The sequence below is a fragment of the Sceloporus occidentalis genome, unplaced genomic scaffold, assembly GCF_023333645.1.
Source record: "Sceloporus occidentalis isolate IW3139 unplaced genomic scaffold, rSceOcc1.0.p SCAF_3, whole genome shotgun sequence".
Classification (NCBI taxonomy): domain Eukaryota; kingdom Metazoa; phylum Chordata; class Lepidosauria; order Squamata; family Phrynosomatidae; genus Sceloporus; species Sceloporus occidentalis.
In genome coordinates, this window is record NW_028316983.1 from 44,798,458 (window position 1) to 44,826,374 (window position 27,917).

Consider the following 27,917-nt stretch of genomic DNA (forward strand, 5'->3'; position numbering starts at 1 on the left):
GAAAATGAATGCTGGGTTGTGAGTGTGTGTCTGATATTTCAATTTGTGATCCATATTCAACTACATGTAGAAGTGCCTAAACATCAGAGCAAACATGGAAGGCAGTTCAAGGTTGCGATCCTATACAAACTAACTGAGGATCATATTGTGGTACTATCTTTATTAGACCAAGAAAAATAAAAAAAAGTTGCTGCTAAATTTCATAACTACAGTTCATTCCCAACTTAGGCCAGGGGTCGGCAACCTCCGGCCCACGGGCCGGATGCGGCCCGCAGAGGCCTTTCAGCCGGCCCCTGGCTGCTCCTGCCGCCGAAACCGCCGCCGACGGTTGCGGCTTTTCGCCACTCTGGGCGCGGCCATTTTGGGCGAAAAAATGGCGGTGAAGTCTAGCGCGAATTCAAGGAAGGTCGCGTGAGATTTCGCCGCCATTTTTTCACCCAAAATGGCGGCGCCCAGGGCTCTGACGGCGGCAGCGGGCCTCTTGGAGGCCTGTTGCCATCTCAGGGGCCCTCCAGGAGGGCTCCGACAGCGGCAGCAGGACCCTGGGAGGCCCATTGCCGTCGCAGGGGCCCTCCAGGAGGGCTCCGACGGTGGCAGCGGGCCTCTGGGAGGCTCGTTTCCGTCGCATGGGCCCTCCAGAGGGCTCCAACGGTGGCAGCAGCCCCCTGGGAGGCCCATTGCCGTCACAGGGGCCCTCCAGGAGGGCTCCAACGGCGGCAGCGGGCCCCAGGGAGGCCCGTTACCATCGCAGGGGCCCTCCAGGAGGGCTCCGACGGTGGCAGCGGGCCTCTGGGAGGCCCGTTTCCGTCGCAGGGGCCCTCCAGGAGGGCTCCGATGGCGGCAGCGGGCCCTCCAGGATGGGCTCCGACGGCGGCAGTGGGCCCCTGGGAGGCCCGTTGCCGTTGCAGGGGCCCTCCAGGAGGGCTACGATGGCAGCAGCGGGCCCCTGGGAGGCCTGTTTCCGTCGCATGGGCCCTCCAGGAAGGGTCCGACGGCGGCAGTGGGCCCCTGGGAGGCCAGTTGCCGTCGCTGGGGCCCTCCAGGAGGGCTCCTGCGACTGCAGCAAGCCTCCCAGAGGCCCGTTGCCTTCGTTGGGGCCCTCCAGGAGGGCTCCGGCGGCGGCAGTGGGCCCCTGGGAGGCCAGTTGCTGTCGCAGGGGCCCTCCAGGAGGGCTCTGGCGGTGGCAGCGGGCCTCTGGCGTCACAGGCCGGCAAAGAGGGGGAGGCCTCCAGCGCTGGCGGTCCCCGCCGGCTCTTTCCCGGCCTCTGACAGGGCCCGGGGCCCCGTCAGGGGCCGGCAAAGAGGAGGTGGCCTGGTCCCTGGGGGGTAGAAGCTCCGCCCCAGAGGATGGAGGCTCCACCCTGGCACGCGGCCCCACCCCCGGGGGTGGAAGCCCCCTGGCTTTGGCCCCCCAGTTGTCTGAGGGACAGCAACTCGGCCCCCGGCTCAAAAAGGTTGCCTACCCCTGACTTAGGCACACAGCAACAACAACAGCAACAACAACATTGTAACGCCATATGATCCCCACCTCTGTGCTGCCCTCCCCCCTTTGTTGGCCTTCCTCTGGCAGGCTTTTTGAAAAGAATGTTTGTAAAGGACCGACTTGGTACGTTGTTTCATTTTAAAATATTTTGTACAGTTTTATCTTTTTAAAATGTATTTTATTCTTTTAATAGCTGTCTATTTTAACATTGTAATAATTTAATTCCTTTTTAATTCACCTCTTTTCTAGGCTTATAATTTTTTGTTCTTTTAATATTGTGAAGCCGCTTTGAGTCCCAGTTCTGGGAAAAGAGCGGGTACAAATAAATATACAGTAATATTACTACTACTACTACTAATAATAATAATAATCTATTCTTAGAAAAGCAAAAACAGTAGTGGTCATTATATATTTTTATGACACAAACACATTTGCCCAGTATTATAGAGAAACATTGGAAGCATTCTGAGAATTGAATGTGTGTGCTAGGGTCTGCATGAAACACTATGCAAACAATGTAAAGGTTTAAACCATTTTGTATTCAGCAGATGTGTTTGTAGTTTGTCCTGAAACAGATCTTACTGATTTCCAGTAAATCATATATTATTTATTCATATCTGTCATAGATATAATGGTGGCCAGTATAATGTATTGGCTTTAAGTTAAACTTGGCAAAGCTGAACTGAGCTGTTATTGCCCTATGCACTTTGGACTGCAGATTTTTTCAGGTGTGACACAACTGTAATACAGCATGGACAGTTCACTGAGTAGTACAAAAAAGCTCCTCTCACTATGGCCTCACTTGGTACAATTGCATTTTCAGTCCTGTTAGATGGAGGTAAAACCTTTCCCCGTGTGCTGGTGATGATGATTCAGCTACAAGATTAGTGAGCTCCCCTAGTATGTTCCCAGCACAACATGTTTTGTTCTATTTCTTAAAGATCTGTTGGGCATTATTCACTTTAGGTATCATCTATATGTCAAATATAGGAAATTGGGAGTTGTGACTAGGCAGTATTATTTCCCAGCTTAGAAATGACTCCTTGTGGAAACTGTCTGGGGCTTGGGCCACACCTGGAACACAGTGAAACATTTCTTTCCCTAGTCTAGGATAGATTTGTGGTAGTTCCCTAGTAACTAGTGCCTATGAAAAAACTAAATTAATGCCTCACATTTTCAGTTGTTATTATTATTACTGTTTGTGTGATTTTATAGTTTGGTATTATGTTTATGTTTGCTTGAATTCTTTTAATAGTCTCAACTAGAGTAGGTTCATTAAACCAGTGGAACTGACATAAGTGTTGACTTACAATTCAGTGGTTGACTCGTGGAGTTTACTGTAGATGAGAGATTAACAGTAGGGTTCAAGCCATGGTTTATATCAGGGGTAGGCAACCTGAGGCCCGCGGGCCGGATGCAGCCCGGCGAGGCCTTGGGACCGGCCCCAGCCCAGTCCTGCCGCCAATTGCCGCCGGGGCTTTTGGGGAGCAATTGTCTATAGAAGCCTCAGAAACATGCATTTATATTAACATTTTTTTAAAAATCAGCAATTTTTTTCACGTGTCCTCCATTTTTTAAAAAAAAGTGTCTTCCATTTGAAAATTTTGTCCTACATTTGTCCTGGTTTATTTATATATTTAATTTTTTAAAAAATTATTTAATTATTTATTTTTTGGCTTCGGCCCCCCCAGTTGTCTGAGAGACAGCAACCCGGCCCCCGGCTCAAAAAGATTGCCTACCCCTGGTTTATATCCTGTGTACCACTTTGAACTACTGAATTGTGCTGTAACAATCAAACACACGGGCTCTCCAAAGCTTCTTGCTTCTCATGACAGTGAGAAACATTTCCCCCCGGAAATAGCATGCGTAAATCTTCAGCGCTGTATAAATAAAGCATAATAATAATAATAATAATAATAATAATAATAATAAGTTAAGACCTAAAATGCACGTATTGGCACCAGGACTCCACAGTGGAAGTTATAAAATCTCTCATCACAGGATTAGTTCTTCAGTTTTGGATTTTGGACTATTGTTTGCTTATAGAGTCTAGTCTTGTGCTTCCCTGTGAGACAAAAATTACAAAACCTTCAGGGGTTTGTCTCTCCCCCCCCCCCCCCACATGTACCCTTTAAAACAGAGAGACAGTGTGGCATAGCGGTTTAAGTGTTGGATTACAACTTTGGAGACCAGGGCTCAATTCCTTGCTCTGCCATAAAGCCCACTGAGTGACCTTGAGGAGGTCAAATGCTCTCAGCCTCAGGAGAAGGCAATGGTAAACCTCCTCTGAAAAAATCTTGCCAAGAAAGCCGATGTTGCCATAAGTCGGAAACGACTTGAAAGTGCACAACAATAACAAGAGCTTCCCTGCACTAACATGAAAATACCCCTCCTTCAAATCCAGAGATTTTATTTCTTGCCACTGTCTGATTTTTTTTGTGGGGGGGAGGCAAAATCCATGCATCCCCGAAACTGCATTGTCCTTCCCTGTTCTAGGTACTCAGGGTTCTCTCTTCCTCTTTACAAGAGATTACCATCTAAGTTTATAAGAATAGTAGTGGCATATATGAGATCATTCTTTTCTTCAGCTGTAGAGAATTGTTGTTGTTAACTGCCCTCAATTCAACCTCAAGTCATGGTCACCTGATGGATGAGACATCTTCAGGACTCCCTGTCCTCCACTACTATGTTTAGATCCTGCAGGCTCAGGCCTGGGGCCTCTTTGATTGAGTCTAACCATCTGGCATGCAGTCTTCCTCTCTTTCTCTTGCCCTAGTGTTATTATCTTTTTCCAGTGATTCATGCCTTCTTATGATGTGGCCAAAATACAGCATCCTCAGTTTAGTCACCTTGGCTTCCAGAGAGTGTTCAGGCTTGATTTGTTGCAGAATCCATGTTTGTCTTCTTGGCCATCCATGGTATCCTCAGCGCTCTTCTCTAGCACCATATCTGAAATGAGTTTATTTTCTTTCTGTCATTGTCCAGCTCTCACATCTGTACATGGTGATGGGAAATGTTTGGACAATCCTCACTTTGGTGTTCAGAGTTACATCTTTACAGTTTAGGATCTTGTCCAGCTCTTTCATCACTGTCCTTCCCAATCCTAGTCTTCTTCTAATTTCTTGACTGTAGTCAGTGTTCTGATCAGTATTTGATTCAAAGTAATGAGATCCAGTGTGGCGTAGTGGTTTGAGTGCTGGACTACGGCTCTGGAGGCTAGAGCTCAATTTCCAGCTTGGCCATGAAACCTATTGGGTTACCTTGAGCAAGTCACATGCTCTCAGTCTCGGGGGAAGGCAAACCTTCTCTGAACAAATTTTCCCAAGAAACCATGTGAGAGGATCACCATTAGTCAGAAACAACTTGAAGGCACACAATAATAACAACAAATGGGAACTCTTAGACCAGTGATGGCGAACCTTTTCGGTTTGCTGTGCTGGGGGCGGAGCTTCCACCTTCCAGGGACAGAGCCGTGTGTCGGGGGCGGGGCTCCCACCCTCCGGGGGCAGGGCTTTCCCTGCGCCCTTTCCCAACCTCCAGCTGTCTGAGAGACAGCTAGAAGTGGGAGGGTATTGGGAGAGGGGGTGACAGGCGCGCGCCTGCTCCTCCTGCCCTTCCTCGGCCTCCAGCTGTCTCTCAGAGACAGCTAGGGACCAGTAAGGGCCCATGAGGGGCAGGAGGAACAAGCGCGCGGCCCCTGCTCCTCTCCTCAGGGCTTCGGAAGTCCTGAGGTGTCCTCCGAAGGTCTAACGAAGCCCTGTGGGGGGGGAGGAGGAGGCGTACGCTCGCCCTCTCCTCGGTCCCTTCCTTCGGCCGAACGGGCTCCAAGGGGCCCATTCGGCCGAAGGGAAGGGCTTGAGCACCCGTCCCAGGCCCTTCCCTTCGGCCCCTTCCTTCGGCCGGACGGGCTCCAAGGGGCCCGTTTGGCCAAAGGGAAGGTCTTCTCATGCCGCCGTCCTGGGCTCCCCCACAGCCGTTCCTTCCCCAGAGCTCTCTCTCCAAAGGGAGCTCTGAGGAAGGAAGGACCAAGAGAGAGCCCAGGAGCTGGCAGGCCGCCGTCTTGAGCTCCCCCACGGCTGTTCCTTCCCCAGAGCGCTCTCTCTGAAGGGAGCTCTGAGGAAGGAAGGGCCGAGAGAGAGCCCAGGAGCTGGCAGGCCGCCGTCCTGGGCTCCCCACGGCCGTTCCTTCCCCAGAGCTCTCTCTCCAAAGGGAGCTCTGAGGAAGGAAGGGCCGAGAGAGAGCCCAGGAGCCGGCAGGCCACCGTCTTGAGCTCCCCCACAGCTGTTCCTTCCCCAGAGTTCTCTCTCCAAAGGGAGCTCTGAGGAAGGAAGGGCCGAGAGCGAGCCCAGGAGCCAGCAGGCCGCCATCTTGAGCTCCCCCATGGCCGTTCCTTCCCCAGAGCTCTCTCTCCAAAGGGAGCTCTGAGGAAGGAAGGGCTGAGAGAGAGCCCAGGACGTGGCACGCCGCCATCCTGGGCTCTTTCACGGCCCTTCCAACCCCAGAGCTCTTTCCTCGGAGGGAGGTCTGGGGCTAGAACGGCTGCGACGGAGCCCAGGACGTGGCATGCCACTGTTCTGGGCTCCCCCATGGCCTTTCCTGCCCAAGATCTCTCGGGAGAGAGATTTGCGGGAGGAAGGGTGCCTGACGGAGCCCAGGACGCGGCACGCCGCCACTGCTCCTCCTCAGGGGCCTTTCCCTGCCCCCAGCTGTCTTTCTGGAGACAGTTGGAGGCTGGGAAAGGTCTCTGAGGAGGAGTAACTGGCACGCGCTGGTCACTCCGTCTCCCCCCCCAGACCTTTTCCCAGCCTCCAGTTGTCTCCAATAGGCAACTGAAAGCTGGGAAAAGCTGGGAGGAGGAGCCAGACGCGCGCGCCTCTGACTCCTTCTCTCCAGTGCCATTTTCTGCCTTCCTGCTGTCTCCGAGAGACAGCGGGAGGTCCAAAAATGGCAGGGAGAAGGAGGAACTGTTTCTCCTTCCCTCAGTCCCCGTTCCCGGCAAAACGGCCTGGAGTGCCACTTCCGGCACGCGTGGCATAGGTTCGCCATCACGGTCTTAGACTCTTAAAAATTTATCATTATCTAGGATGAATTCTGGTAGATTTTCTGTGGCCTTTATTTTTGTTTTCTTGATGTTCACCATTAAGCCTACCTGGGCACTTTCCTCCTTGACCTTCTTGAGTAATTGCTCCAGGTCTTTGTTGGTTTCTGCTAGTCATATTGTGTCATCTGTGTTTCTAAGTTTCTTAATGCTCTCCTTACTTCTGAGTCTAAGCCTGCTCTGTGTATGATATTTTCTGCATACAGGTTGAATAAATAGGATGATAGAATGCAGCCTTGCCTGAACCCTTTGCCGATTGGGAACCATTCTGTTTCTCTGTATTTTGTTCTGAGGGTAGCCTTTTATCCTGAGTATAAGTTATACTTCAGGACAATTAAATGTAGTGGCACTCCCATTTCTTTGAGAACATTCCAGAATTTAGAGAATTAGAACTCTAAATTTTGAGCAGCTCCTTAATTTTTTGCCTCACTCGTGTCAAAACCTGTATGTCATCTATCATTAGTTCCAGAATAGTTTTCTGTATAGTTGGACTAGAAGAGTAGATGATACTTGTGGCCATTGTACCAGTTAAATCTTAACACTGGGAAATGAGTTGCATGATATGTTTAAATCCCAGGTATAGATTGCACTGGTTGATATATCAAAGCATGTTGCTTTAGAGCGATTGATTATTTTCTCTCCGATAAATATCAGGATATGGCTTTTAAAGTGGAACACTGAGAAGGAAAGCACAAAACCTTTGTGAATACTGTAGTCTGGGAACTTGGAAGATTTGCTGATGTGATATACCTTGAAAAGCTGATGGCTAAAGCACTCAGTTTTCCTAACCTGAGAGTTAAATAAATTCATGGCTGACAGCTAGATTTTAACCAGAGACTTTCAGGCTCATAAAATTTTTGCAGTCTGGATGAAAAGCCAGAGAAGTTTTTGAATGCAGGTAATTTAACATTGTAAATCATCAAAAGAAAATAGTGTGCTGAACTCCGCTGAAGACTAAGGTCTTCAGAAATGTAGAAAATACAGACATATCTCAGTTAACAAAACCTCTGACAAACAAGATGATTTATGCCCTTAGCCCTCTTTCTTCATAGTCATCTGTCTAGCTGGTAGCAGCAGCAGCAGCAGCAGCATTGGGAGCATGCTGAAAGAGGGCTGAATAACCACAGATTTTCAGTGTCGGATTGCAGCAGTGTGTCTGTAGTAATTCTGCTCTAGATGATCCTACAGTAGCCGTATGTGCTACTATGTGCCTGCCTACAGCAGGCAAGGTAAGCAGCAACTGCATCCAGAATCCTTTACTGAATAAAACAAAGGGAAAAGAAGAAAGCATGTTAAAAAAGGATACTGTATATACTCATGCATAAGTCTCAAAAAAATTGACCCCAAATAACTGAGTCAATTTATCCATGGGTCAACATAAGTACTATACTCTAACTTTTTTCATCCTGGAGAGAAGTGATCAGTGGGGTCCCACAGGGCTCTGTCCTGGGGCCAGTGTTATTCAACATCTTTATCAATGATTTGGATGACAGAATTGGGGGCATACTTATTAAATTTGCAGATGACACCAAATTAGGAGGAATAGCTAATACTCCAGAGGACAGGATCAAAATTCAAAACGACTTGAATAGACTAGAAAGCTGGGCCAAAGCTAACAAAATGAAATTCAACACGGAGCAATGTAAGGTACTGCACTTAGGGTGGAAAAATAAAATGCACAGATATAGGATAGGGGACACCTGGCTGAACGAGACTACTTGTGAAAGGGATCTGGGAGTCCCTAGTAGACCACAAATTGAACATGAGTCAACAGTGTGATGCAGCAGCTAACAAGGCCAATGCAATTTTAGGCTGCATCAATAAAAGTATAGTGTCTAGATCAAGAGAAGTAATAGTGCCACTGTATTCTGCTCTGATCAGGCCCCATCTGGAATATTGTGTCCAGTACTGGGCACCACAATTCAAAAAGGACATTGAGAAACTGGAGCATGTCCAAAGGAGGGGGACTAAAATGGTGAAGGGTCTGGAAACCATGTCCTATGAGGAACGACTTAGGGAACTGGGGATGTTTAGCCCGGTTAAGAGGTGATATGATAGCCCTGTTTAAATATTTGAAGGGATGTCATATTCAGGAGGGAGCAAGCTTGTTTTCTGCTGCTCCAGAGACTAGGACTCAGAACAATGGATGCAAGCTCCAGGAAAAGAGATTCCACCTCAACATTAGGAGGAACGTCCTGACAGTAAGTGCTGTTCGACAGTGGAACACACTCCTTCTTTGGCGGTCCTTAAGCAGAGGCTGGATGGCCATCTGTCGAGTATGCTTTGATTGAGATTTCCTGCATGGCAGGGGGTTGGACTGGATGGCCCTTGTGGTCTCTTCCAACTCTGCGATTCTATGATTCCTATTTGAAAAAGGAACAATCCCCTGGTGAAAGGGGGGAGTGTAATCTGTCTTGGAACCACAGACCTCCTGCCCGACCTCTAGCCTTCAGTGTGAGCACAAGCAGTTATACATGCTGGAATTTTGTAAGTTCTTTGGCATTATTTCCCTTTGCTTCATCCTTTAGATCCTTTGTTAAATGCACCTAGTCTTTACCTTCGACATATCCACAGGTCATATCAACATTTGTAATTTTGGCCCCCAGACATGTTCTCAACATATATGGTACATTTAGCCACAAAAATGAAAATCATAAGAAATGTGGAGGCTAGTAAAAGGAAAACTCATTGGATGCATTTTGGAAGAAATGTTCAAGTTGTTTCTGGAAGATTCAAAATGTTTGTTTGTTTAGGCAAGGTTTCCCTGACATGGCTGCATCATTTCACATCTGCAAAAAATTTGCTGAAACACGTTGAACTGCTCTTTGTGGTGCAAGAAGCTATCCTTGTTCTATCCATGTCATTCCTGTCTCTACTACCAAATTTTCTTTTGAAGAAGTAATGCCCAGGAATGCCGAGGTACTGTATATCTCTAAAGGTTAACTGAGCATCTCTTTAAAAGTTATCACATATTTTATGTTGGGGAAGTCTGAAATAATACCAGTCTTTTGCAGTACAGACATTGGCTTTCCCTTTGTGGCTCACCCCACATGGAGAATGTCACAAACAATTAAAAAAATTATCTGAGCTTGTATCTTTAGTGCTACTAATTACTCGTTGTTACTAATCTTAGTATTTGTTATTTCCCTCAGGTTTCTAGTTATTCTTGCATACTGCTGTACTTAAATATATTCACATACGTCTGCTTCTTTTTGAAATTACAAATAGTAGGTTGAAGGTTTTTATTTCCCATGTTTTCTGAACAGAGTTGCTCTTTTTGTCTAGAATAGAGATAGGCAACATACAGCCCTTAACGCAGGGGTAGGCAACCTTTTTGAGCCGGGGGCCGGGTTGCTGTCCCTCAGACAACTGGGGGGCCGAAGCCGGGGGTGGAGCTTCCACCCTCCGGGGGCGGAGCTGTACACGGGGGTGGAGCTTCCACCCTCTGGGGCGGAGCTGCATGCCAGGGCGGAGCTTCCACTATCTGGAGGCAGGGCCACATGTCAGGGGTGGAGTTTCCACCCTCCGGGGGCGGAGCCGCATAATAATAACAATATTTGCAAGAAGCGACTAGGCAAGGCCACAAAACAGCAAAAAATGCATGCCACTGTCTGAACCCAGAAATGTGCAAGCAAGGCCATGTGGGGGGATCTTGCAAAGACAATACCAAGGGATAACAACAATAATAATAGCAGTATTTGCAAGGATGGAAGCTACTAGGCAAGGCCACAAAACAGCAAAAAATGCATGCCACTGTCTGAACCCAGAAATGTGCAAGCAAGTCCATGTGGGGGGATCTTGCAAAGACAATACCAAGGGATAACAACAATAATAATAGCAGTATTTGCAAGGATGGAAGCTACTAGGCAAGGCCACAAAACAGCAAAAAATGCATGCCACTGTCTGAACCCAGAAATGTGCAAGCAAGTCCATGTGGGGGGATCTTGCAAAGACAATACCAAGGGATAACAACAATAATAATAGCAGTATTTGCAAGGATGGAAGCTACTAGGCAAGGCCACAAAACAGCAAAAAATGCATGCCACTGTCTGAACCCAGAAATGTGCAAGCAAGTCCATGTGGGGGGATCTTGCAAAGACAATACCAAGGGATAACAACAATAATAATAGCAGTATTTGCAAGGATGGAAGCTACTAGGCAAGGCCACAAAACAGCAAAAAATGCATGCCACTGTCTGAACCCAGAAATGTGCAAGCAAGTCCATGTGGGGGGATCTTGCAAAGACAATACCAAGGGATAACAACAATAATAATAGCAGTATTTGCAAGGATGGAAGCTACTAGGCAAGGCCACAAAACAGCAAAAAATGCATGCCACTGTCTCAAAACACAAAGGCACAGGTAGTATAACCCCCCTCCCCCAATGAACAAACCTCTCACCTGGCTCAGTGGCTGTGGTTCTCTCTCTCTCTTCCCTCTCTTTCTCTCCCTTCCTCCCTCCCTCTCACTCCCACCCTCCCATCCTTTCTCTCTCTCCCTCTCTCCTCATAGAGTCATAGAGTTGGAAGAGACCCCAAGGGCCATCCAGTCCAACCCCCTGCCATGCAGGAAATCAGAATCAAAGCATGCCCAAAGGAGCATGGGGGGGGGGGGGTTGCAAAGATAGTAAGGGAGTCACAAAGCACAGGAGAAACATAGAATCATAGAGTTGGAAGAGACCCCAAGGGCCATCCAGTCCAACCCCCTGCCATGCAGGAAATCAGAATCAAAGCATCCCCAAAGGAGCATGGGGGGGGGTTGCAAAGATAGTAAGGGAGTCACAAAGCATAGGAGAAACATAGAATCATAGAGTTGGAAGAGACCCCAAGGGCCATCCAGTCCAACCCCCTGCCATGCAGGAAATCAGAATCAAAGCATCCCCAAAGGAGCATGGGGGGGGGGGGTTGCAAAGATAGTAAGGGAGAGTAAATCACAGTCACCAAGCAGAGGAAAATACATGCACCAACCAACCTCTTCAGTGGCTCGCTCCAGCTGGCTGGCTGGCTGGCTCTCTTACTTTTGCTTTCCTTTTCTCTGCCGCCTCCTCCTTTCCCTCCCCTCCACACTCTTTTATTCATAGAGGGAGGCGGAGGGAGGAGGGCAGAGCTAGGAAAACGGAGCCAGGAGGGCGAAGGGCAGAGAGAGAAGGGAGGAGGGCGGAGCCCATTCGGAGGGCTGGCGCGGCCCTGCAGCCCTGGAACAGGGCTGCAGCAAGCGCCCCGGGCCTCCTAGAGGGGCGCCGCCATTTTGAAAAACAAAATGGCGGCCGGAGCGGCGCCAATCGGCGGCGCAATCGGCGGCAGGGGCGAGCGAGGGCCAGGCCTAGAGGCTTCGCGGGCCGGATCCGGCCCGCGGGCCGCACGTTGCCGATGCCTGCCTTAACGTGTTGTTGTACTTCAGCTTCCATTATCCCTCATGTTGACTATGCTAGCTAGGAGAAGTGGAAGTTGTAGTCCAGCTACATTATAGGGTCATTTGTACACTCTGTTCTAGAAAATCTCTTTCAGTAAAGAGCTAAAATTGTTTCTGGGACTTTGGCACTAGTTCCATCATCATTCTCATTATTTATTTTGTAGCACAGCTATCAGTCACATTATTCAGATTGCTTGATTCCTTGGAAGTCATAATGCTTTGCAGGGATGCTCCAATAGCTTTTTCTATTCATTCAGGAATTAATACCTGTTGGCACTCAGATTTTCAACATACCTTTCCTTATTCTCAAGTAGATTTGACTTCAGAGATGATACATGGTAAACAGAAACTATCAAGACTGTCAGATAATTCTTAAGATCAATGACTAACAGACCTATTCTTATTTTGTTCTAGTCGGGGCAGTTCAATGAAGATATGATTCCAACGGTGGGCTTTAATATGAGGAAAATCACCAAGGGGAATGTCACCATAAAGGTGAGAGGCCAAGTTTTTTCCCCTCCCACTAAGCAAGCTGCTAGATTGACAACATAGATTTGAAGATGAGTTTTATGAAATTTGAGCAGATTAATGGAGTTGAATAAGCATCTGCTTTGTACACACAATCTGTTTCTTCCCTTTGTAATGTTGTTGTGGCTTTTAGGTGTCTAGGTCTCCAATATTCAGATAGCTTTTTAATGAATTAATGTGCTGAAATTGTTGGATGTGTTTATAGGGTCTTCTTCCTTCCTTCCTTTCTTTCCTTCCTTCCTTCTTTCTTTCTTTCAAGGTTACCAGGGTTGTAGAGTTCAGCTTCAGCTGGGGGCAGTCAGGGTGAATTTCCTGGACTTATTTTGTTAAAATTCTCCCTCCCTTCACTTGAGTTCAGTCTATTGTTGCTATGATCTTTTGCTAATTCTCTGTTTTTATATGATGTGATCAGCTAATTTTGTGTTCTTTCTAGAGCTTTTTCTAAATTTTTTTACAGGGCTTCAGTCAAAAAGCCATTTATAAATGATTCCTTATAAATAACAAAAAATAAAATAAAATAAAAGGTTGGTCAGGGATATTTTCTAGTTTCACTATGGGTGGGACTTTCTGAATGATTGTCTGATCATCATATCCAGATACCCCAGTATACTGTACTTTGTGTGGATGATTCATCTGCTTTCTTTGAAAATTTACATTAAATAGAGAGGTGACAGTGGAGTCCATTTGATATGTCAGTGTTTCCAAGTATGTCAATAGACAAACTATATCTTAGAATTCTTCAGTTCCATGTATGGAAAAATGTCACAAAGCACTCAGTTAATGTAGGTATTGGTTCCCTTCCTTGTTTATTTTTATTTTTTTACAATAACAAGTAGAGTATAATTGATTACAACAATTTAATGCATAAATTTCATGAAGAGTATCGCCTTTTGCATTGTGCTGGCACCGATTTTAGGGTTAGGGGCCGCGCGGCAACTGCACGGTCCCTAACCCTAGTACGTGTGTGGGGACACCATGATTGTGTGGCCCCGCCCACATGTCGCATGTGTCACTGACATCACGGCTGCTCCGCGTCCAAATGGCGTGCTGCAGCTGTAATGTAACTGCGCCGTCCTATGGCGCTTGTGGCGGCGCAGCAAATTGGTGCAGCTTCTGTGCGCTACTTTTTTGCTGCGCAGGGGCACTGCAACATTTGGTTGCTGCAGTAATGCTGTGCAGCAATGAGTGGCAACTCCAGCCCACCTTTTGCAGGCAGTGTGTACCACACCTCAGTGACTATGAGAATGTTTTCATGCGATGGAAACTTAATATCCCTTCAGGTTGTTTCCATAGCTACAGGGTATATAGGCTGTGAAATGAGAGTGGGTGAGGTGCCTGAAGCAGAGGTATGAGAAAGTGTAGGGTAGGCAATAGGTTAGGCGCTGGTGGCACAGTGGTTAAACGCCTGTACTGCAGCCACTCACAAACTGCAAGGTTGCGAGTTCAATACCAGCCAAGGGCTCAAGCTCGACTCAGGCTTGCATATTTCTGAGGTCGCTAAAATGAGTACCCAGCTTATTGGGACCAATTAACTTACACATTGTAAATTGCTTAGGGAGTGCTTAAGTGCACTGATAAGTGGTATAGAAATGTACATGCTATTGCCAAATGTGAATGACGGAGTTTTCACCACCTGCCTCTCATTTGCATTCTTGTTTGCTGTTTCTTCTCTCTCCACAGCTCTGGGACATTGGGGGCCAGCCTCGTTTTCGTAGCATGTGGGAGCGGTACTGCCGTGGAGTCAGTGCCATAGTGTAAGTAATTTCTTCCTGGGTTCTTAGTCTTTTCAAACCCTTTTATATCTCTGATAGAAAGTGAGATGATCCTGAGTCTTCCTCCCAATATTGGAACTGCACAAAAACAGAGATGAAGTTGAGTGGAAGCCTGAAGTTGGTTTTACCTCTCTGTGCTGTAGCTTGCTGAGTTCATGCCTATAGCTATTAAAGACTCTTGTGCCTTCTCTCTGACTCTCAGTTGGAAAGTTGTGGAGATGAAATGGCTTCCCTTTCCATTTGCAAAAGCCGAACATACCAGTATGTCTCTGCCACTCCTTGCTATTAGCTGGAAGGAGAACATTGGAGACACAGCCATCTTGCTGGTTGGAGCTTGGATGTTCTGGCAGCAGAGAAAATAAACAGCATGCTTCTGCTCAGAGCTGCCATGGGACAGGGGGATGGTCATAGTTTTCCACTCTAGACAATGTGCCTAAAGATGTCATCCAGCCATCCAGTTTAGAAGAAGATAGAGCTGTTACAACCTTTCTCCTGTTTGTTGGGGCAGGTCATATCCTGGCACCCAGAAAAACTTGTCTAGCCACCATGTTGAGCTGTGTCTTTAATACAGAAAATTTGGCTTGTTGATAGGCATGTAATCCACAATGCATTATACTAGATGTGTTTTCAAGAGTAATTTGCAGAATTTGGTCAGTTCAGAATCCTAAGAATGAACCTCTGTTCATTAGAGGCTGAAGTATTTTATTCTCCTTAAAAAAATAATCATAGCTGTGAGAGGTCTGAACATTTTTGCCACCCAGATTCCCAGTGTGGCTCCCAGTCATTTTCTAGCATTGTTAACTAACTGCCCCATGTGATCTTCAAATGAATGCCTGAGATGGTATGGAGAAATGATCTTGAATGTGACTGTTTTTAGCATCTTGAGACATTCAGAGTATCTGCCGTTTCCTTTATTATATGTCTATTATCGTTTGATCAGTGTTAGATGTGAATGTAATTTAAGAGAAAGCAGTAATCTAAGTGAATTTAAATCAGTTCAGTTGCTTCATACAAAGCACTATAAAATTGTATATTAGTGCTCCTAACAGAATAACAATGATATTATATTCATTTGTAGAATAAAAGTAGGCTTAAGCCACTCAAAAGAGTAATTTGTTATTTAATAACAGATGTGATCAAGCTAGAAGAAAAGGCAATAGATTCTTTCATGTTTCTAAAATCCTGTTTTATAAGAGTGGAGATTCTGTGGCCCTTCAGACATTAATGGACTACATTTCCCATTATTCCTAACAATTAGCCATGCTGCTTATTGATATTGATAGAAGTTAGAGTCCAAATAGCAAGCTTCTGATTTCCTCATCCCTGTTCATCATTATAGAGTGTGTGTGTGTGTGTGATTATTTTGTAAACTGAGGAATCTGTGCTAGGTTGTGAAATATTGTGAAGCAATCAAAACAGATATTGCTATTTGAAAACTTAGTTATTTTGTGTCTCTCTATTTTGTATCTAGAAATAAAGAAAGAGACGTGTATTTTACCTTTACTCAGTCCCCTGATGATTCACCTAGCCCAGTATGTTAGGCTGATAGTACGTCCCAGAAATTTCAAGAAGAATCATAGAATCATAGAACCTTTCCAGCTCTATGCTATTTGAAATTCCTTAACCAGAGATGTGCTGATTTAATCGCAAATCTTTTGTACAGAGTCATTTCCTCTGCCACTGAGCTTGGCCCCTCCTGGTGGGAACTTTCTATCTATTTCTGTTCACATATTGGCCTGCAAGCAAGTTTTGTGTTAATAATAAATAATAATAAACTTTATTTATATTTGCCGCCTCTCCCAATGGGTCGAGGTGGGATTACAACCATAATACAATAATACATCTAAAATGTTTACAATAAAACATCATTTAAAAATACAATTCAAGCATTAAAATTATCATCTAAAATACACAGTTACGACCAGAAGTGGGAGTTTTTATTTGTTCTTTATAAAAGATTGGGTGGGTAGGCCCGCCGGAAGAGATACGTCTCTCCGGCAAGTTGTTCCATAATTTAGGAGCTATGGCTGTGTACGTTCTGTGGGAAGTTGTTATTAACTTGGTCTTAGTATGTTCTAATAAATTCTTCCCAGTTGTTCTGAGAATGCGTAACTCAAGTAACTCGGGCCCGAGCCATGTAGGGCTTTAAAGGTAATGACCAACACTTTGTATTGCGCTTGGAAACTGATTGGCAGGCAGTGAAGGGATTTTAACACCAGTGTTATATGGTCTGACCTAGATTGTAATCTCAATGCAATCATGGATATATTGGGGATATTGAAGACATATCTGATGTTGGAAGATGAGATTTATTTTTAACATCTTTCTAAACTATTGGATTTATTTTGGTCCTGGTACAGTAAGGGATCAGTAAGAAATGTCTTGTCTGCATTACAGATGTGGCTTCACTTCTAAGTTGATGCCAGATTATTTTGTGTGTTATAGAATGATGTGATGAACCTCCAGTGGATACCAGAGTTCATCCTGTATTTGAACTATGTGTGAGTGCCCATATTACTGAGTTGGGTAGGTTATAGCACATCTAATAACCACTAGATGCCACTCTTATCTGCACTAATGTTATAGGTCACATACAAAGCATCACTTCTGCATCAGGCCATTTTGACACAAAGAGTTGCTTGTAGAATTGTCCAAGAGGCATAGAAGGCAGCAGGAGGAAGATTCTTCAGGCATCCATTCAGATCACACTCTGAAAGCGCTGAGCAATTTTTGGTAGCTGCAGAGTCCTCTGCTCTCACCAAAAAACCTCTTGTCCTTGTTGACCCTTTGGTTTCCCTGGGTTTTGCTTTTGAGGTACCTGGTATAGATGGACAAAGTAACTTCCAGCCATTCTGATGTTTTCTGAAAATTGAAAGCAGCAGCTGCCTGATCTTCTTGTTGAAAACAACCAGACAAAGTCTTAATTTTTCCCTCCATTATCAACGTGATGGTCAAAACCAGTGTTGTGCTATGAAAATCGTTGGTCTTAGGCCAGGCTTTTGCGAAAGAACCCTTCAACTGGTAAAATTCTAAAGGAAAAATTAGTAGACTGCACCAGCATATTCACCTCTTTGATAATTCTGGCCTTAGTCAAAACAGCTGTGGTCTCCAATTAGAAGAAAAACAAACTCTGTGCTGAAGTAAAGTTATTACTGTATTAACAATTTCTCATTTTTTCCTTTGGTCCACCTGAATGGAGTTTAGGGTCCAGTTGGAGAACCTCTTTCCTAAACAATCCTTGTAGAGACGCAGCCAAAAGGTCAAAATACATGTTGTGACACACATACTTAAAAACAGAACTGACCATTTCTATTTTCAAGTTCAACACATTCATATCTGGGCCTAGAACATGTTCCAAAGTGGAAACCATGTAGCTGTTTAAAAAAAAAAAATGGCCTGCCTAAACATGCCTTTTTTTTAAAAAAAACAAAAACCTGTATTTATAACAACATGTACTTTTGCTAGACTTTTCTCCTTTTGCTCTCTGAATCATGTGGCAATATGCTTTGGTTCTTCTTAACAGTGTTTCTTGTTGTTAGCTGCCCTTAAGTAAACTCAAACTCATCGTGACCCTGTGGATGAGACACCTCCAAGAATCCCTATCCTCTACTGCCTTGCCCAAATCCTGCAAGCCCTTATCCTTAACCCCCTACATGATGTACTCAACAGTGTACCCCACTTGAAAGCATTCACATTTTGGGTAGATACCTGTGTTAAAAATAGAATTGTAGCATCAGTGAATGGATGTATCCATTCTGTAGTACTTTCTCTGGTTTGACTAGGGCCGCAATAGATGCTAGCTGAACCCTCCTGCTCTCATTCTTCTGCCTCTTGATTGTACATCTACCATGTTTTTGCTATCTGCCTCATGGATCAAGTTTTCCTCCACACTTTGGCATGTGGAGAAAATGGCTGCTGTGCTTTTCTTGGCCCATTTCTCAATATATCTAATATAATCTCTTGCCAGCAGCAGAGAAGAATGCTGAACCTGGCTGCTTCTGAACCTATGCAGCAATATTGCTTTGACTTGCATACACATGGTTGTCTAGGCTTGGTTCTCTTGTGTTCATTAATAGAAGACTAGAGACAGAATGTACCTCTGTTGATTGCTTACAAACTGCAGCATGCAAACTCCTGGCCTAAACAATTTTTCCAGTTCATGAAGAGGAGGGAAAGGCAATATCTTACCTTTTCCCTTATGCTGGTGGCAGCTGGGATGGGGAACTGTCGGAACTATCAAAAGGGTAGAGAGAAGAGGAATTCTATTTTGTATTGCACTGTATCTCAGTCATTCTGCACATAGGAGCCTTGTAAGCATGGGTCCACAGAATTTATAACTCCATGGTATTGTAGGAAATCAGTTAATTTGAAACTAAGGCACAGAATGTGGACTTTCTGAGAATCTTGGCTTTCACCTTTTTTACATTTGTACATCAGAATATGACACTTTGGGTCTCCCAGAGTCTAGTTTTGATGCAGAAGCTACACTGAACTAGACCACAATGTAGGCATTCCACAGAATTGTTGTCTGCATGTTGAAAATAGTGTCAACAGATTTCAACTATTTACAATAAGCAGGTTTCTTTTAAAAATGTATTGCTTTGTGCCATTAGGATATTTTTTGACTCAGCCAATGAATGTATTGGGTCAAGATATGTCTTATGCTGAGTATTTTTGCAAATTATGATGTAGCGAAGCCAGAGAGACATACTTGGGTTGTCAGGTGTAGTGGTTTGAGTGTTGGACTGTCACTCTGGAGACTATGGTGTGATTCCTGGCTTGGCCATTCAACTAACTTAGTGACCTTGAGCAAGTCACATGCTCTCAGCTTCAAGAAGGCAATGGCAAACCTCCTCTGAACAATTCTTGCCAAGAAAACCCCACAATAGGTTTGCCTTAGGGTTGCCATATCAGAAACAACTTGAAGGCACACAACAACAACAAACAAGCTTAGACCCATTCTGGAGGACACTTAAATTTTAATTGGAATCAGGAAAACAAGAAGTGTACCTTAAATTCAGACCCTTAATGCAGTGTTAGACTTCAAATAATTGAAATCCTCTTTGGGGTCAGAAAATATCCCAATTAAACTTTAGGTTTTTAAAAAGCTCTGGTGGCTGACAGTAGAACAGTGTACACCTATGAACAGTGGTTCATGCAGAAGCTAGTATGGGGCATAAATGCCCAGTGGTTTAGCACAGTACCTTGTCCTTTCCCCATGATTAGTAGTAGTGGAGGGAGAGAGGAAAAGTAGAAAAAGTGAAAAAAGTGGGGAAAGGGGATTCCTTTCACTCTAAAATGTGCACTTCCTTATTTGTTTCCAGGCTGAGAATGGACTTTCCAACACATGGGTAGTCCTGTCAGGAATCTTTCTAAGAAGATTTTGCGGTTTTCCGTATTATTTGCGCATCACATAGTATTTTGGGAAATAATCCCTCATAGAAATACATGTGGGTTCTTTGCATGAAAATTGTGGGCTTTTATTTGTAAGAAACAAATAGAAACAGTGTTGCACAGATAGCCGTGTTGAGGTCATTTTGTGCCAAAAAGAGCAGTCTTTCACAAAAAAGGCCATGTTTTTTGTCACAAGACTGCAGCCTTTTTTGTACAAAAGGAGCACTGTTGTACAAAAGATTAGCCCTATGGGGGTTTTGTTTCACAAAAAGCATCAGTCTTGCGCACACACACAAAAAAAGGGGGAAACAAGGCTATCTAGAAAGTGTTTTCTTTTTTTAATCTAATTTTTATTCCAATTTACAATCTACAAATTGATAATAAAATACATTTGTGTAAAAAGAAATATATTCTATGTTTTTTTCTTTGCTTTCTTATCCTCTTGTCGGTCTTCATAGGCCCTGTGCAGACCAGCCTTAAATCTTCTTTATTCCATCCCAGTGAACTAGAATCACACATTCCAAGTGCAAACTGTTTACAATTCCTGGCTCATGGCTGGTTTCTACACTAAATTTTTTAGAAATTGGTACAGACATGTTGGTACTAATACACCTAGTTAAGTATTGCTTGAAGCAGCAGTTACTTTGTTACACAGATTTTATTCTGTTCTGAATTCTTCAGAAGCATCTTCTCCTGTTGAGCACCTCTTGTTCCTAAGAATATATAATTTAGGAATCTTAATTACTGAGATAGTTTTCAGGTTTATATTATTAAGTGTATTTCAGTATCAAGGTTTGACAAATGAATTACAGTTACTTCATGCTTACAGGTAGTTTGTTTTCTAACTCTAGGCCCCATATTTTCATTGTTACCATGCCTCAGAAGAAACCAAGTGCCAGGAAGGCCGTAACCGTGCCTTTCTTCTAATGTAAGAAATAATTTAGTTTCTTTCTCTCATCCTGATAACTGAGAGACAGAACTTTAAGGAGGAGAGCTGGACCTGGTTTGCTGAGGCATAATCTAGATTAGGCAGAAATCTGCTATGTGGGTATGAGTACTACTGAGAATTGATGGTTCCCATACCAATGGGGTGCTGAATCTGCTCCAGGATTTAGTCTGAATGCTAGAGGAGCAACACAAGATGCTAGACTCTATGCCAAAAATAGGTTCAGTAATTTGAGTTGCTGTTGTTTTGTCTCTTCAGATTATTTCCAATTTAAAGCAACCCTAAGGCAACCAAGGTTTTCTTGGCAAGATTTGTTCAGACGGAGTTTGCCATTGCCTTCCTCTGAGGTTGAGTGAATGTGACTTGCCCAAGATCACCCAGTGGATTTCAATGGCTGAGCAAGGATTCAAACCCTGCTTGCCAGATTCAAAGCCAACCATTCAAACCACTGTGCCACATTGGCTTTCGGGAGCTTGAATAGCTCCTTTAAAATTCAGACTACAACAAAGATGTATTCACTGCACCACTGATGTGGACACCACCTACTGGTGGGAGACTAAGGCAGTTAGTCCGGGGTAACTGGGAGACTGTATTTCTAAGAACTAATTCTAAGATAGGGTCACCTTAGGATTGCCATAAGTCGGAAATGACTTGAAGGCACATAACAGCATCAATATATATGGTATTTTGCAAAATAACATGGGCAAAAAGGGTAAATTCTGCTCACAATGATCTTGTGGACTAAAGTGCAACTACCATTTTGAATCTTGGATCTCTGCAGTTCAGCTGGAGTGGGAAAATACGAAGAAGGAGACTGAAAGTGTAGATGCCTTAATCATGAGTATTTGTGCGTCTGTGATTCTAGCCACTTCTCACCTTGGCTTGTGATGCCACACAAAATATTTCTTTAGAAGCATCATAGGCTGGGCTCATTTAAAAACCCTTTCACTGCATATCCTGCTTCATCAGGAGAAGTGTTAATTTGTAACCTTCCATATTGCTGCATGCTCCTCATGTACTCTAAATCTCATGAATACATATTATAGCATAAAAGAATTTCATACCGAAAATCCGCACTCAGCATTGCATATTTGCTGCCTGCTGCCATTTTTTAGGTGAGCAAGCCTAGCATATTTTGTCTAATGAATAATGTAACACAGCTGAAAGTTTGCCTCTGGTTAGTAAAATTCCCATTGTGAAACCAACAGCTGAATTGTTGCATTTCCTAAAAACATATGAGAGGGTTTTTTTTTTTTAATAGCGATGGGGAGTGTCTCACTGAAGTACTCAAGTTAGCATATATTAAGAAAGTTGTAGGCAGTGAACCTAAAGCCCTACTCCTACAATAGTTTAAGAATCTGATATGGGAGAGCCAGCAGGGTGTTGCAGTTTGAGTGTTGGGACTTTGGAGATCAGGGTTTGATTTCCTACTTGGCCCTGGGAACCTATTGGGTGGCCTTGGATGAGTCATACACACTCAGCCTCAGAAAACCCTGTGATAGGGTTGCCATGAAGGCACACAACAAAGAGGTGTTTGGCCAACCGCATCTACAACAGGATGGAACAGGCTGTGTTACAGGAGAGAATACACACCACCGCAAAGAACTGTACAACATGGACAAGGAACTGCTTCCACTCCACCTCAGCATCAGCCAAAAGATGAACACCCAAGACTGGGACAAAAACTGACAGCCTCACCTACAGGAAAATGGAAAAAGATATGGCAGATCACACCGAAAGACAAAAACAAAAATTCAACAAATGCCATAAAAAACAGCTGAAACCCGCATTGGATACATCACAGACCATCATCAATCTCACACAGCGGCAACTCTCAAATGAGGAAACATCCATCCTGGCAAAAGGAGGCAACTTTGCAGTAACCACCACTAGAATCCCTGTTGAAGACATCATTGCCCAGGTGGAATCTGCCCTCCACCATCTCCCGGAGGAGGAAGCAGAAGAGATAAGAGGGGAAACAGCAAGGATTCTGCACAAGGCAAAACCACCTCCCAGCCACATAACCAAAAAGGAAAGAAAAGCCATCAAGGACCTCAATTCGGATCCAGAAATCATCATTCTCCCAGCAGACAAAGGCAATGCCACAGTAATCATGGATACAGAACAATACAAACAAAAAATCAAGGAACTCCTGGATCCTACAACATACAAAAATCTGAAACAAGACCCAGTCAGCAAAATCACCAGAAAAACGAACACCCTGATCAAAAACAGTATACCGAAAACCCACACATACAGCCAACCACAAGACAAAGTTTGTGCAAATCTTAGGCTCTCCCACCAAGACTCTATGGACTTCCCAAGATCCACAAGGATTCCATTCCACTCTGACCCATAGTGAGTGCTATTGAATCCCCCATATATGACTTGGCCAAGTTTCTGGCCACACAACTACAAACCCATACAGGGCAGACTCTCCACTACATCAAGGACTCAGCTCACTTCATAGCAAAAATCAAGAACCTGGAACTAAAACCTGGAGACATTTTAATCAGCTTTGATGTGCTCTCCCTGTTCACCAAAGTCCCCATAATGGACACTATGACACTCATCCAACAGATTTTTCCAGAAGACATCACAGCCCTGTTCAAACATTGCCTCACCACAAGCTATTTCCAGTGGGACAATGGATTCTACGAACAGAGAGATGGAGTAGCAATGGGAAGCCCTCTAAGCCCGGTGATAGCAAACTTTTACATGGAACACTTTGAAAAGCAAGCCTTGGAAACAGCACCGAAAAAGCCCACAACTTGGTCCCAATACTTGGATGACACCTTCACCATCTGGAGCCATGGAGAATAATAATAATAATAATAAAGCTTTTATTTATATACCGCTTTTCTTCCAGATCAAAGCGGTGTATATACGATAAAACTCTGTGATACATGTCAAATACAATATTAAAAACTGATTAAAAGCAGTTATAAACAATACAATTTTTAAAAACAGTGCAGTTAAAAATAGTCGGGATATCAGTTATGGGTAGTCATCTTAATCTAGTTGGGGAAGACCTGGCTGTATTCCTGAACCATCTGAACAACATCCACCCCAACATCCAATTCACTATGGAAAAAGAAAATGAAGGAACACTGCCATTTTTGGATGTCCTAGCCATCCGCAAACCGAACCTACGTTTGAGTCACACAGTATACCGAAAACCCACACATACAGACCGATACCTGCACAAAAACTCCAACCATCATCCAGGACAAAAAAGAAGCACAATCAAAACACTGGTAGACCGAGCAAAACGCATCTGTGAACCCCACTTCTTGGAAGATGAACTGAACCACCTGGACCGGGCTCTACAGGCCAATGGTTATTCCAGCTCAGACATCAGAAGGGCTGCCAGGCCCAGAAAAACCCAGAGGAGTGAAGACAAGCAGCCACCCAAAGGGAAGGTATTTTTACCATACATCAAAGGAGTCACAGACAGAATAGGCAAAGTGGCGAGGAAGCACAACCTTCAAATGGTTTACAAACCAACGAAGAAAATCCAGCAAATGCTTCGCTCAGCCAAGGACCAGAGTGACCCTCTCACAGCTGCAGGAGTTTACCGCATACCATGCAGCTGCGGACAAGTCTACATAGGGACCACCAAATGCAGTGTGCAAACCAGAATCAAGGAACACGAGAGGCACTGCAGACTTGGCCAGCCAGAAAAATCAGCAGTAGCAGAACATGCCAGTAACCATCTTGGGCATAAAATACTGTTTGAAAACACTGAAGTTCTGGACCATGCCAACCACTACCATGTCAGGATGCACAGGGAAGCCATTGAAATCCACAAACATCTGGACAATTTCAAACGGAAAGAAGAAACCCTTAAAGTGAACAAAATTTGGCTACCAGTCCTGAAGAACAGCAAAATAAGGACTCAGCAAATGCAAATGGGAAACCATTCAGAGTCAGGGGCTTTCCCAGCAGATAATGATCACCAATTAGCAGACATTAATCCTCGTCTGCATTAGCCTCCCAGGCTGAGGCCAGCCATCAGCACAGAACAATACACATGCAAATCACTCCTGCATTCCCATGCTCACACAGTATAGATACACCCATTTTTTCCAGGCAAAGCATTCTCTGAAGAGACCAGCCGCAGATGCTGGCGAAACGTCAGGAAGAAACTTTTCTGGAACATGGCCACATAGCCCGAAAAACCCACCAAAAAAAAAAAAAAAACCAACAAAGATGATTTAAGAACTCAGGTCTGCAACTACAGTTGGCCATCCACATTTGCAGCTTTGACTTCTGTGGATTTGATTTGTGATTTTGATTAATATGTTCTCTCTAGAAATTTCTAGGTCCTCCAGCCATAAGTTTTGCTGGAAAAATTTGAAATTCTTAGAGAAAAGACTTCTCTAGGCATTTGTAGGTCCTCGAACATGATTCTACAATCAACCTCTGGGAGATGTTGACCATAGAGATTCACTGGAGGATCTGAAGATCCCTAAAGATGGGTTCTCTTAGGTAAAAAGAATAGTGGTTTTTTATTTATTTGCAGTTTTCCCACATTCATGGGGGTCCTTCACCTCTAACCCAACAAATGTGGAGGAATCACTGCATACTGAATGTGCTATTAAAACAGAATCAAGTAACCGGAACAGCACTCTTCTTCTCTTTTTTTCCCTAGTCCTCATGACTTTGAACATCATTTGTTTGGATTCTTGGTAAAACAGAAAGAGTCCTGCTTCTTAGTTTTCTGAGAGAATCACCTTCTTTTCCAATGCCCTGACAAAAAAAAATATAAACACATTGTTTTAAAGTCTGTAAAATAAATCTACAAATCATTCAGCACACTGGCATATAAATTGAAGAGGTTTCTACAGAAAAAACATAAAATAAATATAAAAATACAATGTGTGTGTGTGCGTAGCACTAGCATTTCAGTAGCTAGATGCAAGGTGTGTGGCTCCATATTGTAGCTCCAGCAAAAAGTGGATAAGTCTGATTGATTTAATGTAGGACCCTATTTGTTTCTTGAGATATATTTTGGTTCATTGTTCTGACTGTCTCTCTTGGGAAATATGCCCAGTTTGTGTATGAGATTCAGAGTAAATCATCTTCTTGGTCAGGTATGTGCAGTATTAATTCTGTCTTCCTCCTCGTGGCCATAGCTTATCTCTGCAGCATCACCTCTTTCACGTTGAGCTCAGTGCTAACTGATATTGTTTCCTTCCAGATATATGGTAGATGCTGCAGACCTGGAGAAGATTGAAGCCTCAAAGAATGAACTTCACAATCTGCTTGATAAGCCACAGCTCCAGGGTATTCCTGTAAGTCAGGGGTGCATGCCCAGGAGTCAAAAGATAGTTGGGGGGGGGGGGGGGAAATGAACAATTTATTTTTACCCTAAATGCTCCAAAATACCCTCCAGAAAGCCACATTTTAACATCTCCTGGGCCATTTTGGACCAGGAAGAGGCCTTTTTAAAAAAAAACAGATGGGGTGAATTCAGGACCCTTCAGAGTTTCATGAGGAGTGAGGGTAATGTGCCCCCTTAGCCTCAGCAGTTGCCTGCCTCTGTTCTAAGTATTGCAGAAGACAAAAGGCCTTCTAAGTGTGCTGGATCACTGTCAGCTGCTAGATCTTCAAGTAGACCTGTCCTGCGTCTTCATTGTTTTCTCTACCACACAGTAGTGTTGATATATCTCTTTCTGAGATTTAAATAGTTAAGACTTGAAGGGGCCAAACTTAGAATATGGAAGATCTATTACTGTGGCATTTGACATATAAAAGGACAATACTTCACAAACAGATCCTCAATACTAAGGCCAGAACTTTACATATAAAGTGATTACTGTCTAGCTTTTGCTTGTAACTTGGGCCCGGTACAGAAGGGCACAAAGTGCGAGCCTGTGGGTGGAGTCACAGTGGAGCATCTGCACGCTTGATGCTGTGACTCCGCCCCCTCACACCATGATGCCGTGCACCATTCTAGATGGTGCTCAGCATCATGGTGGGACCCTGGCACTGCATCTAGATGATGCAGCGCCAAAGGGGCATCACAAAGCCACGCCACCACAGCTGTGATGCTCTTTAGAGGGCACAAAAATGAGCTGCCTTTTGCGGCTCCTTTTTTCTGCTCTCTGGAGGCAGGATCAGGACCGCAGTGTGCAGTGGCTGTGGCCTTTGTCTGGCCAGTAAAGGGGTGGCTGCATGCAGCCCCTTCCTTGGTAATTTTTTTTAAAAAAATCATTTATATCTCATCCTTCCTTACAGAAACCCATAGTAGCTAATAGCCTGCATAAAAAGTTGTTATTTAGAGACATTCACAAATAGCCATCTGAACTATCCTGCAGTAGGATAGGTAATTGTTATTTGCAATAAAAGGCAAGAGGTATTCATTTGGATGGCTAGATGTTAGTGTGTGTGCTTGAGTATATATATATATTTTTCATTGTTTAGAAGTGTGGTGGTGGTTGCCACTAGGGAGTGCATTTAAGACTGATCACAGATGTTCTTCATTAATATTAATCTCCCCCACCCCGCTCCTCCTTCCATATGTCTTCATCTACAGAGAATTTTATCTAAAATGAGTGTTCATATCCATTGTGTTTTGGTTATCTTTGTGAGTTCTTCTGTTAGATAGCATTTATTTTCATCATGTACTCCTTCAAGGAGAAACATTTATGTAAAAAAGACCTTTTTTGTCTTGATTTCTTCTCTATCTTTGCTTATTGTGCAATTTTTTAAAGTACTTCAACTACCAAATTTTCGTAAAGTAGAGCATCATCTTAACCAGCACCATCCCTTCTCTGCTACTATGAGAAAGGTTTTTTGTTGTTGTTGTTGCTATCTTTGCATCTGTTGAGGCAGCAGTAGGGCTAGGCAAAGTACCAGCAATCCTAAGTTAAATTTATCAAACAGGCTCTTAAGAAGGGCCTCTGAATATATTCCACTTGTTATTTCAGTTCATCCTTTTGTGACACTTATCCATTCACTTTCTAGTCATGGAGTAATGTTGTGAGTTACTAGCTGACACAATCTATTACAGAAGCTTGAAACAAAAGAGAAAACAGGCTTCCCATGTATTTAGCAAAAAATTACTACTCCTGAAAGAAGACTATTTTAAAGGTCAATTTCTAAAGAAAGCTGTACTTAGTGTATCTGTATCAAAAGTTTAACTTTTTTTGCAGAGGTATAAGCTTCACTCATGCATTCTCCGCATGACTTATCAATTCTAAAAATTATTTGTGTTTTGTAAAGTATATGGAGATGCATAATTAACAACACCATTTGTTTGCATTAAAATACCCGAGTT

At 44.0% G+C, this 27,917-nt stretch overlaps 1 protein-coding gene across 4 annotated transcripts in view; it reads left to right on the plus strand.

Annotated features, from left to right (window-relative positions):
* Positions 1 to 27,917, plus strand: part of ARL8A (ARF like GTPase 8A) — a 74,795-nt gene that overhangs the window by 23,327 nt on the left and 23,551 nt on the right. For all 4 annotated transcript variants that reach the window (XR_016280402.1, XM_089514282.1, XM_089514281.1 and 1 more), the window contains exons 2-4: positions 12,407 to 12,487; positions 14,201 to 14,274; positions 25,836 to 25,929. Coding sequence is in view for 3 of the 4 variants with exons in the window: in XM_089514282.1 (XP_089370408.1) it covers positions 12,407 to 12,487; positions 14,201 to 14,274; positions 25,836 to 25,929 (249 nt within the window). In the remaining variant the exon portion in view is untranslated. The remainder of the gene's footprint in view (positions 1 to 12,406; positions 12,488 to 14,200; positions 14,275 to 25,835; positions 25,930 to 27,917) is intronic.